Source organism: Coregonus clupeaformis, chromosome 20, assembly GCF_020615455.1.
Source record: "Coregonus clupeaformis isolate EN_2021a chromosome 20, ASM2061545v1, whole genome shotgun sequence".
NCBI lineage: Eukaryota > Metazoa > Chordata > Actinopteri > Salmoniformes > Salmonidae > Coregonus > Coregonus clupeaformis.
Genome location: NC_059211.1, coordinates 8,025,802 through 8,038,757, shown reverse-complemented (window position 1 = coordinate 8,038,757; position 12,956 = coordinate 8,025,802). Strand labels below are relative to the sequence as shown.

The 12,956-nt window shown below is 44.3% G+C and overlaps 1 protein-coding gene across 1 annotated transcript in view; it reads left to right on the top strand.

The window, feature by feature from the left end:
* Positions 1 to 12,956, top strand: part of LOC121533772 (E3 ubiquitin-protein ligase RNF13) — an 81,923-nt gene that overhangs the window by 66,662 nt on the left and 2,305 nt on the right. Inside the window, exon 9 of the mRNA XM_041840006.1 lies at positions 8,957 to 9,037. Within this exon, the coding sequence (XP_041695940.1) occupies positions 8,957 to 9,037 (81 nt within the window). The remainder of the gene's footprint in view (positions 1 to 8,956; positions 9,038 to 12,956) is intronic.

Here is a 12,956-nt window from a genome sequence, read left to right as displayed (position 1 = left end):
ATTTAATAATTTTAGCCCCCCAAACTCATATTAATTATATAAATAAGCACATTTAATTTTGTCTGGCTTGCCCTTCCAAATAAAGTGAAATGTTTTTTGCTCATATAATTAAAAAAACAAATCGTTCTGTGTAGGCTGGGCAATAAGTAAATAGGTAAACTAAACAATTAATCAGGGTAATTTTTCCACAAATAGACAGATGTTTACCTTTCCATGGTAGCAAGATCTTATCTATTTTTGCTAACTTTCTATAGAAATGTGTTGTAGTGAGTTCATTTATTTCGTTATGGATGTGAATACCGAGTATGTCCACTTCACCTTCAGACCATTTTACTGGTAAACTACACAGTAATGTAAAAGTCCTATTTATTTGCGATCCAATACGTAATATGGTACACTTATCATAGTTTGGTTATAATCCAGAGAGGTAAGGAAAATTATCTAGATCATCTATGAGGCTGTGCACGGATCAATATTGCAGATTTAAGAGGAAACTTCAGTCGTCAGCGTACTAAGACACCTTGGTTTTTAAGCCCTGGATTTCTAGCCCCTCTATATTATTGTTGGATCTGATTTTCATAGCTAACATTCCAATGGCCATAATAAATAGATACGCCGACTATGGACAACCTTGTTTTACTCCTCTTGACATTGTTAATACTTTCTGAGAAGTAGCCATTATTTATTATTTTACACCTGGGGTTACTATATATAACTTTAACCCATTGTATAAGAGATTCTCCAAAATTAAAAAAGTCTAGACATTTATATACAATTCTAACCTTTTCAAAATCTACTATGAATACTAGACCTGGTTTCCTAGTTTTTTCATGGTGTTCTATTGTTTCAAGTACTAGTCTTATATTATCTCCAATGTATCATCCATGTAAAAAAAAAACCTGTCTGATCAGGATGAATAATATCTGACAACACCTTTTTAATTCTATGCGCAATGCATCTTGCTAGGATTTTTGCATCACAACACTGAAGTGTAAGGGGCCTCCAGTTTTTTTGTTGGACTGGATCTTTATACTTACCACCTGGGTCCTGTTTCAATAATAGTGAAATCAGACCTTCTTGCTGAGTAACTGATAGTTTACAATTTTTATAGGAGTGGTTAAAACATGCTAATAGTGGATCTTTGAGTACATCTAAAAAGGTTTGATATACAGTGCATTCGCAAAGTATTCAGACCCCTTCCCTTTTTCCACATTTTCTTACGTTACAGCCTTATTCTAAAATTGATTATATCATTTTTCCCCCTCATCAATCTATACACAATACCCCATAATGACAATACATTTTTACAAATGTATTAAATACAAAAAACAGATACCTTATTTACATAAGTATTCAGACCCTTTGCTATGAGACTCGAAAATTGAGCTCAGGTGCATCTTGTTTCCATTGATCATCCTTGAGATGTTTCTACAACTTGATTGGAGTCCACCTGTGGTAAATTCAATTGATTGGACATGATTTGGAAAGGCACACACCTGTCTATTTAAGGTCCCACAGTTGACAGTGCATGTCAGAGCAAAAACCAAGCAATGAGGTCGAAGCAATTGTCCGTAGAGCGCTGAGACAGGATTGTGTCAAGGCACCGATCTGGGGAAGGGTACCAAAAAATGTCTGCAGCATTGAAGGTCCCCAAGAACACAGTGGCCTCCATCATTCTTAAATGGAAGAAGTTTGGAACCACCAAGACTCTTCCTAGAGCTGGCCGCCCGGCCAAACTGAGCAATCGGGGCAGAAGGGCCTTGGTCAGGGAGGTGACCAAGAACCCAATGGTCACTCTGATAGAGCTCCAGAGTTTCTCTGTGGAGATGGGAGAACCTTCCAGAAGGACAACCATCTCTGCAGCACTCCACCAATCAGGCCTTTATGGTAGAGTGGAAGCCACTCCTCAGTAAAAGGCACATGACAGTCCGCTTGGAGTTTGTCAAAAGGCACCTAAAGGACTCTCAGACCATGAGAAACAAGATTCTCTGGTCTGATGAAACCAAGATTGAACTCTTTGGCTTAAATGGCAAGCGTCACGTCTGGAGGAAACCTGGCACCATCCCTACGGTGAAGCATGGTGGTGGCAGCATGCTGTGGGGATGTTTTTCAGCGGCAGGGACTGGGAAACTAGTCAGGATCAAGGGAAAGATGAACGGTGAAATTACAGAGGGATTCTTGATGAAAACCTGCTCCAGAGCGCTCAGGACCTCAGACTGGGGCGAAGGTTCACCTTCCAACAGGACGACGACTCTAAGCACACAGCCAAGACAATACTGGAGTGGCTTCGGGACAAGTCTCTGAATGTCCTTAAGTGGCCTAGCCAGAGCCCGGACTTGAACCCGATCAAACATCTCTGGAGAGACCTGAAAATAGCTGTTTGACGCTCCACATCCAACCTGACAGAGCTTGAGAGGATCTCCAGAGAAGAATGGGAGAAACTCCCCAAATACAGGTGTGCCAAGCTTGTAGCGTCATACCCAAGAAGACTCAAGGCTGTAATCGCTGCCAAAGGTGCTTAAACAAAGCACTGAGTAAAGGGTCTGAATACTTATGTAAATGTGATATCAGTTTGTTATTTGTTTTACATTTGCAAACATTTCTATAAAACTGTTTTTGCTTTGTCATTATGGGGTATTGTGTGTAGATTGATGAGGGGGAAAAACAATTTAATCCATTTTAGAATAAGGCTGTAACGTAACAAAATGTGTAAAAATTCAAGGAGTCTGAATACTTTCCAAATGCACTGTACCTCAACTGGTATGCCATCCAGCCCTGGCGTTTCCCCTGACCTAAAGGCTTTAATTGCATCAAGAAGTTCTTCCTCTGCAATTTGTCCCTCATACAAGTTTTTCTGTACAGCTGTTAATATTACACTATTATTAGGGAAAAGTTTCTCACAGTTAACTCCATCCGCTGCAGTTAGCCCGCCTCTGTGTTCCTGCTTGCTCAGTCAGAGTGTTTGGCGATACAAAGCGGAGACACCAAATCTCTACCTAATCACCATTTAAGCCCTGCACACCATATCTCTGCTTGCATTGCGTGGAATAGGCCTGTGGGGACTCCGGAAGGCCTGTACCTCGCTGTCTAATGGAGTGTGTATTAGTACTGGTAGGTAAGGGGAGGAAGTGTCGTCAATGATCTGAGTGTTTCCTTGCTGTTTGATTGGCCTGTTAGGCCTGAGGGGGAGTATGCCAAACCTTGTTAGTTGATCCAAATAGGTTGGAGCGGGTTTGCCAGCTTGGCGCCATTTCAACATGGAAGGTGAGGTACAGTGAGGGAAAAAAGTATTTGATCCCCTGCTGATTTTGTATGTTTGCCCACTGACAAAGACATGATCAGTCTATAATTTTAATGGTAGGTTTATTTGAACAGTGAGAGACAGAACAACAACAAAAAAATCCAGAAAAACACGTGTTATAAATTGATTTGCATTTTAATGAGGGAAATAATTATTTGACCCCTCTGCAAAACATGACTGAGTACTTGGTGGCAAAACCCTTGTTGGCAATCACAGAGGTCAGACGTTTCTTGTAGTTGGCCACCAGGTTTGCACACATCTCAGGAGGGATTTTGTCCCACTCCTCTTTGCAGATCTTCTCCAAATCATTAAGGTTTCGAGCCTGACATTTGGCAACTCAAAACCTTCAGCTCCCTCCACAGATTTTCTATGGGATTAAGGTCTGGAGACTGGCTAGGCCACTCCAGGACCTTAATGTGCTTCTTCTTGAGCCACTCCTTTGTTGCCTTGGCCGTGTGTTTTAGGTCATTTGTCATGCTGGAATACCCATCCACGACCCATTTTCAATGCCCTGGCTGAGGGAAGGAGGTTCTCACCCAATATTTGACGGTACATAGCCCCGTCCATCGTCCCTTTGATGCGGTGAAGTTGTCCTGTCCCCTTAGCAGAAAAACACCCCCAAAGCATAATGTTTCCACCTCCATGTTTGACGGTGGGGATGGTGTTCTTGGGGTCATAGGCAGCATTCCTCCTCCTCCAAACACCTCCTTCACCCAGTTCTCCTCTGAATCATTCAGATCTTCATTGGCAAACTTCAGACGGGCCTGTATATGTGCTTCTTGAGCAGGGGGACCTTGCGGGCGCTGCAGGATTTCAGTCCTTCACGGCGTAGTGTGTTACCAATTGTTTTCTTGGTGACTATGGTCCCAGCTGCCTTGAGATCATTGACAAGATCCTCCCATGTAGTTCTGGGCTGATTCCTCACCGTTCTCATGATTATTGCAACTCCGCGAGGTGAGATCTTGCATGGAGCCCCAGGCCGAGGGAGATTGACAGTTATGTTGTGTTTCTTCCATTTGCGAATAATCACACCAACTGTTGTCACCTTCTCACCAAGCTGTTTGGCAATGGTCTTGTAGCCCATTCCAGCCTTGTGTAGGTCTACAATCTTGTCCCTGACATCCTTGGAGAGCTCTTTGGTCTTGGCCATGGTGGAGAGTTTGGAATCTGATTGATTGATTGCTTCTGTGGACAGGTGTCTTTTATACAGGTTACAAGCTGAGATTAGGAGCACTCCCTTTAAGAGTGTGCTCCTACTCTCAGCTCGTTACCTGTATAAAAGACACCTGGGAGCCAGAAATCTTTCTGATTGAGAGGGGGTCAAATACTTATTTCCCTCATTAAAATGCAAATCAATTTATAACATTTTTGACATGTTTTTCTGGATTTTGTTGTTGTTATTCTGTCTCTCACTGTTCAAATAAACCTACCATTAAAATTATAGACTGATAATTTCTTTGTCAGTGGGCAAACGTACAAAATCAGCAGGGGATCAAATACTTTTTTCCCTCACTGTAGCTGGATAGCTAGGCTGACAGTGCTGTGTTCCAGGATGGAATGGCATCCCAGATACACACTCGTCCGTGGCCGAGCCTTGCAGACATCCCATACATCTCTCTACATGGAGCGGGCGATGATAAGCGTGAATCACGGAGCCACCTGTTAAATCACTCGTTGGACTCGTTCTGCGCTAATTGTTTACAGTGTGCCAACACGAACGGAACGCTCTTTATAGTTTTTATGTGGAACTCAGCACTCACGTTCTCCAGCCCAGGGTATTTTTAGCTGTCTCTAACACCACTGTGTGACCGCAGCAGCAAGGCACAGCTGAGTGCTTCTGTCTGCTGCTTCCATGACCTCACTCTCTTCCACTTGTCTATTCTCCTGGCGGGCTGCGTTTGGGCAGGGTGCCCGTAACCAGGGGTCAGTGTGTGTGTGGTGCGATGTGGGAATGGTGCCCTTAGCCACCCGCCTGAACCTACAGTAAGTGGATGTCTGGTCTTCACTGGCACTGTGTGTGCTTGTCTACATATGTGCATGGACAATTGAAAAAGAAGGCCTGTCACTAAGGGCTTTAGATTGGAACCAGTCTGTGCCCACTGCAAAATGTTACGCGAAGATGGGAACCATGTGCCACAATGATTTAATCGCATCATCTCCCAGAAGTGCCTACATGTCAGAGACAATTAGAAGCAACTTCTCTCTACACTGGCCTCTATGTCCTCTGGCTGTAGGTTAGATGTTTTTATCAACAGTGTTAGCGATGCTAATGCTAATCTAATGGTATCACATTGGCGTGTGAGCGCACTAGGCCTTTTAGTTGTTTTCCCTGTCATTCCAGGCGCTGTTTTGTGGCCTCGTCACAGCGCTAGGCTAATCCCAGAGGAGCGCAGTTTGTGCTGGTGCAATTATATCTCCGGTGCTGTGAATAAAGCGAGTATTAATTCCCTTAACTGAGCAATGCAGGCTTCTTTGGGCAGGAGGATGACGTGGGGGAGATGCTAGCTTATTAGCTGGCCTACCGTATTGTCTGTGCCGTTGAGGAGTGGTGCTTCTAGCCTGCAGCGCTAATGAGGAATTTGGCAGGAGAGGGGGGCGCGGGATGATGTCTGGAGATGAGACTCCACAGGCAGAATACACTGTACACAATGGGAGGGAGTCTGAATAGGCTTAGAGTAACTGTCTCAATGCAATGCACAATAGCAGCGTAATTAGCACACAATACCAGTCTGGGGAGTATTACAGTGCCTTCAGAAAGTATTCACAACCCTTGACTTTTTCCACATTTTGTTGTGCTACTGCCTGAATTTAAAATGGATACAATTTTGATTTTTTTGTCACTGACCTACACACACTACCCCATAATGTCAAAGTGGAATTTGGTTTTTGACTTTGTTGCAGCCTTGTTGCTAGCCCTTGCATCATCCATATGAAGTTGGTGCATTTGGAAAGTATTCAGACCCCTTGACTCTTTCCACATTTTGTTACTGTTTCTGCTTTGTCAATATGGGGTATTGTGTGTAGATTGATGAGGGAAGAAAAACGATGTAATCCATTTTAGAATAAGGCTGTAACGTAACAAAATGTGGAAAAGGAGAAGGGGTTTGAATACTTTCCAAATGCACTGTAAGCTTACCGTGTGACTGTGCTTTTTGGCTGGCTTTCTGGCTCTGGATAAGACTGAGGGGCCCAGCTGTGTGTGTGGTTTCGCCACCAGACAGAGAGCAGACACAGAAACCTCAAGACCAGCAGTTCCAGAGAAAGCCAGGGAGATACATTTTCCCTTGCTTCAGTTCACCCTCTAAAACCACTGAACCCAAGATGGTACCCCATCGCCCTGTTTATGAGAGGGACCGGGCTCGCCCTCTGACCCCTGCCCTCCCGTCTCGCCCCACACACACACAGTGTGAAAGCAGCTGCAGAGGCTCTGATGCTGTGTGAGCAGTGAGGCAGGAGGATTGTGATACAGTCCCTTCTCCTCACAGAACACTGCAAGTTGCCTTACCACAGCCATGCTGGCTCTAGCTGTAGGTAGCTGTGCAGATCTGTGCGCATCACACACAGGCACAGGCGTACACACACACTCTTGTCTCCTCGCTCTGATTAGTTCAGTAAGGCAGCGTGATTCCTCCTGAGATCCAGGAATGCTGGCTGGCTGACTGGAGAAAAATGGAGGACTTTCATTGACATTCTAGCTCTTTTTAAACTACTGGCCCCCAAACGCTCTTAGGGGCCACTTCAACACAATGTCAGATAAGGGTAGTGTTGAAAAGAGTCTGTCGCAATCAGCGATAATGGGATAATAACCAACCAATCAAACTGTATACAGTCTGATTAACATTATTGTCTAAAGATAGAATCTTCCAAATATGGTTAAGGGTTTGATGAAAATTCTTCATTAATTTGATTTTATGCTGCTGTGTAAGTACAGTTTTTTCCTTCTCGGACGACATGGTCATGCATGGTCTGTTCCGACATTTGTTGACATGATGTATCTGAGGTAAATAGTAATGTTATTACTAACTTTACCGAGTAGAAAGTTCCAGGAAATGGAATGAGTGAGTAATGTGCCCACACCAGCTCCTTTGATCAGCCTGAGTAGTTTAATCCCTTGCATTCATGAGAAGGGATGACCAGACCGTGAATTCTGCTCAACCAGAGAATTCTGCTGCCGTGCTTCTTTCTGACCAACAAACACAAAAAAACTTGAACTGCTTGATATGGGCATTTGACTTGAAAATGACCATATCTGATAGATCTGATAAGGCTCTCGTAGTAATGTAATTTAGAAATCAGAAAATGAAGACTGGAAAATGAATTTGAAGTGAGGTTAGTTAATAATCTCAATGGAATAGTGAAGAACACAGTCACATACACTATATATGCAAAAGCATGTGGACACCCCTTCAAATTAGTGGATTCTGCTATTTCAGCCACACCCGTTGCTGACAGGTGTATAAAATCGAGCACACAGTGATGCAATCTCTATAGACAAACATTGGCAGTAGAATGGCCTTACTGAAGAGCTCAGTGACTTTCAACGTGGCACAGTCATTGGATGACACCTTTCCAACAAGTCAGTTGAAGCGCGTAAAAATCGTCTGATTTTGGAATGAGATGTTCGACGAGCAGGTGTCCATATACTTTTGGTCATGTAGTGTATGATACATGTGTTTTTGCTTACTTGGCTATATCAGGTTGTTAAACTGATTTATGCTGGAGAACTTCTCGGTACAAGTGAGGAACAGGTCTTAATGTCCCTGTTTGTGAATGTGCCTTTGTGCTATTTCGTAAGTCTTACTTAGCAATGTATACACCCTTTGAGTTTGTGGTGTCAAAGTATTTTTCAGCTTAGTGCTCAACTTCACTCAGAATAGCCCAGTGCCACAGTTCAGCATTTCCTGAGTTTGTGCTGGAGCCATGCCCCCCAGCACTGGGTTGAAGTTCAGACAGAGAGAGGAGGAGAGAGAGGGAGAAATAGATAAAGAGAAGAAGTGACAATAACAGACAGAGAAAAAAGAAAGTTGGCGACAGAGACAGTCTGAGAAAAAGAGAGAGAGCGAGACAGAGGCAAGAGGAAAGAGAGAGGGGCAGAAAAAAAGAGGGAGAGATTGAGTCTGTGACATTACTGAAGGTGGGGGGGGACGTGACTCCCCATCCTTATACGGTCACATGCAATCCTGGCACGGTTACTGAGGAGCAGCGAAAACATGCTCATTTAAAGCTTACATAAACACCGGGCCACATATCCAGCACCCTTCACAGCACAGCACCTCGTCCTCCCCACAAGGGGAGGGGCAAGGAAGAATGCTGTGGAATTCGAAAGGGAGTGCATTCAGAGAAGGCCCAGCGTTTTTTCCTCCGGAACTCAGGACTGAAAAAGGAAATGCGCCTCAGGGAAGGTTTGGCAGCCACATACCTGGCGGGAATGTGTGTGGAGTGGAATTTCAGCCATTTTGGAAAGAGTGAGAACTTAATCCGAAACAAATGTAGGGAAATGACTTGTGAGCGGAGGTATGAGTCAGTTGACAGTAGTCTGACTCAGCTCGTCATTTAAATAAATGCAGGCTACACAATTTAGTAAATTAAAATGTCTTTATTAAGAGGAGTTTTCTGTATTTTGTTCTGCCATTGAACTGTGTCTTTTTGACCTAGGGGATGCCTACGATGTGTGTGCCATATGCCTGGATGAGTATGAGGAGGGAGACAAGCTCCGGGTCCTGCCCTGCTCTCACGGTGAGGCTTGGCCTGCTATGCCCTACACCCACCTACCCTCTCTGTTACTCCTCTTCCCCTTCCTCTGCCTCTACCCCACCCCCATCCAGCAACCTGTGCTCCTCCACTGCAGCCCTCTAGATCAGTGTTTTCCAACTCTAGTCCTCAAGTACCCCCATAATTACACATTTTTGTTGTAGCCCCAGTCAAGCACACCTAATTTTAAATTAGTCAACTAATCATTAAGCCCTCAATGAGTTGAATCAGGTGTCTTATAACAAAAATGTGTGCTGTTGGAAGTTGGGAAACATTGCTCTAGATACCATACTGAACACTGTCTATGTATGGCCTGTATATGATTATTTACACTATACATTACCAGTCAAAAGTTTGGACACACCTACTCATTCAAGGGTTTTTCTTTATTTTTACTATTTTCTACATTGTAGAATAATAGTGAAGACCTCAAAACTATGAAATAACACATATGGAATCATGTAGTAACCAATAAAGTGTTAAACAAATCAAAATATATTTTAGATTCTTCAAAGTAGCCACCATTTGCCTTGATGACAGCTTTACACACTCTCTCAACCAGCTTCATGAGGAATGCTTTTCCAACAGTCTTGATGGAGCTTCCACATATGCTGAGCACTTGTTGGCTGCTTTTCCTTCACTCTGCGGTCCAACTCATCCCAAACCATTTCAATTGGGTTGAGGTCGGGTGATTGTGGAGGACAGGTCATCTGATGCAGCACTCCATCACTCTCCTTGGTCAAATACCCCTTACACAGCCTGGAGGTGTGTTTTGGGTCAATGTCCTGTTAAAAAACAAATGATAGTCCCACTAAGCTCAAACCAGATGGGATGGCGTATCGCTGCAGAATGCTGTGGTAGCCATGCTGGTTAAGTGTGCCTTGAATTCTAAATAAATCACTGACAGTGTCACCAGTAAAGCACCCCCACACCATCACACCTCCTCCTCCATGCTTCACGGTGGGAACCACACATGTGGAGATCATCCGTTCACCTACTCTGCGTCTCACAAAGACACGGCGGCTGGAACCAAAAATCTCACATTTGGACTCACAACCAAAGGACAGATTTCCACCGGTCTAATGTCCATTGCTCGTGTTTCTTGGCCCAAGCAAGTCTCTGCTTCTTATTGGTGTCCTTTAGTAGTAGTTTCTTTGCAGCAATTCGACCATTAAGGCCTGATTCACGCATTCTCCTCTGAACAGTTGATGTTGAGATGTGTCTGTTACTTGAACTCCGAATAATTTAATTGGGCTTCAATCTGAGGTGCAGTTAACTGTAAATAACTTATCCTCTGCAGCAGGTAACTCTGGGTCTTCCTTACCTATGGCGGTCATCATAGCGCTTGATGGTTATTGCGACTGCACTTGAAGAAACCTTAAAAGTTCTTGAAATGTTCTGGATTGACTGACCTTCATGTCTTAAAGTAATGACGGACTGTCGTTTGTCTTTGCTTATTTGAGCTGTTCTTGCCATAATTTGGACTTGGTATTTTACCAAATAGGGCTATCTTCTGTATACCACCCCTCCCTTGTCACAACACAACTGATTTGGCTCAAACGCATTAAGTAGGAAAGAAATTCCACAAATGAACTTTTAACAAGGCACACCTGTTAATTGAAAAGCATTCCAGATGACTACCTCATGAAGCTGGTTGAGAGAATGCCAAGAGTGTGCAAAGCTGTCATCAAGGCAAAGGGTGGCTACTTTGAAGAATCTCAAATATAAAATATACACTGCTCAAAAAAATAAAGGGAACACTTAAACAACACAATGTAACTCCAAGTCAATCACACTTCTGTGAAATCAAACTGTCCACTTAGGAAGCAACACTGATTGACAATACATTTCACATGCTGTTGTGCAAATGGAATAGACAACAGGTGGAAATTATAGGCAATTAGCAAGACACCCCCAATAAAGGACTGGTTTTGCAGGTGGTGACCACAGACCACTTCTCAGTTCCTATGCTTCCTGCCTGATGTTTTGGTCACTTTTGAATGCTGGCGGTGTTTTCACTCTAGTGGTAGCATGAAACGGAGTCTACAACCCACACAAGTGGCTCAGGTAGTGCAGCTCATCCAGGATGGCACATCAATGCGAGCTGTGGCAAGAAGGTTTGCTGTGTCTGTCAGCGTAGTGTCCAGAGCATGGAGGCGCTACCAGGAGACAGGCCAGTACATCAGGAGATGTGGAGGAGGCCGTAGGAGGGCAACAACCCAGCAGCAGGACTGCTACCTCCGCCTTTGTGCAAGGAAGAGCAGGAGGAACACTGCCAGAGCCCTGCAAAATTACCTCCAGCAGGCCACAAATGTGCATGTGTCTGCTCAAACGGTCAGAAACAGACTCCATGAGGGTGGTATGAGGGCCCGACGTCCACAGGTGGGGGTTGTGCTTACAGCCCAACACCGTGCAGGACATTTGGCATTTGCCAGAGAACACCAAGATAGGCAAATTCGCCACTGGCGCCCTGTGCTCTTCACAGATGAAAGCAGGTTCACACTGAGCACATGTGACAGACGTGACAGAGTCTGGAGACGCCGTGGAGAACGTTCTGCTGCCTGCAACATCCTCCAGCATGACCGGTTTGGCAGCCTGAGCGCTAGCATTCTTAGAAAACCGCCCTAGCTTCTGGACGCTGTCAAACTATACTAATACTGTATACAGTACTGGTAATGTAGAAGCTAAATAGACTACAGTGAGGGAAAAAAGTATTTGATCCCCTGCTGATTTTGCCCACTGACAAAGAAATGATCAGTCTAATTTTAATGGTAGGTTTATTTGAACAGTGAGAGACAGAATAACAACAACAAAATCCAGAAAAATGCATGTCAAAAATGTTATGAATTGATTTGCATTTTAATGAGGGAAATAAGTATTTGACCCCTCTGCAAAACATGACTTAGTACTTGGTGGCAAAACCCTTGTTGGCAATCACAGAGATCAGATGTTTCTTGTAGTTGGCCACCAGGTTTGCACACATCTCAGGAGGGATTTTGTCCCACTCCTCTTTGCAGATCTTCTCCAAGTCATTAAGGTTTCGAGGCTGATGTTTGGCAACTCAAACCTTCAGCTCCCTCCACAGATTTTCTATGAGATTAAGGTCTGGAGACTGGCTACTCCAGGACCTTAATGTGCTTCTTCTTGAGCCACTCCTTTGTTGCCTTGGCCGTGTGTTTTGGGTCATTGTCATGCTGGAATACCCATCCACGACCCATTTTCAATGCCCTGGCTGAGGGAAGGAGGTTCTCACCCAAGATTTGACGGTACATGGCCCCGTCCATCGTCCCTTTGATGCGGTGAAGTTGTCCTGTCCCCTTAGCAGAAAAACACCCCCAAAGCATAATGTTTCCACCTCCATGTTTGACGGTGGGGATGGTGTTCTTGGGGTCATAGGCAGCATTCCTCCTCCTCCAGTTGAGTTGATGAGTTGAGTTGATGCCAAAGAACTCCATTTTGGATCTGACCACAACACTTTCACCCAGTTCTCCTCTGAATCATTCAGATGTTCATTGGCAAACTTCAGACGGGCCTGTATATGTGCTTTCTTGAGCAGGGGGACCTTGCGGGCGCTGCAAGATTTCAGTCCTTCACGGCGTAGTGTGTTACTAATTGTTTTCTTGGTGACTATGGTCCCAGCTGCCTTGAGATCATTGACAAGATCCTCCTGTGTTGTTCTGGGCTGATTCCTCACCGTTCTCATGATCATTGCAACTCCACGAGGTGAGATTGACAGTTCTTTTGTGTTTCTTCCATTTGCGAATAATCGCACCAACTGTTGTCACCTTCTCACCAAGCTGCTTGGCGATGGTCTTGTAGCCCATTCCAGCCTTGTGTAGGTCTACAATCTTGTCCCTGACATCCTTGGAGAGCTCTTTGGTCTTGGCCATGGTGGAGAGTTTGG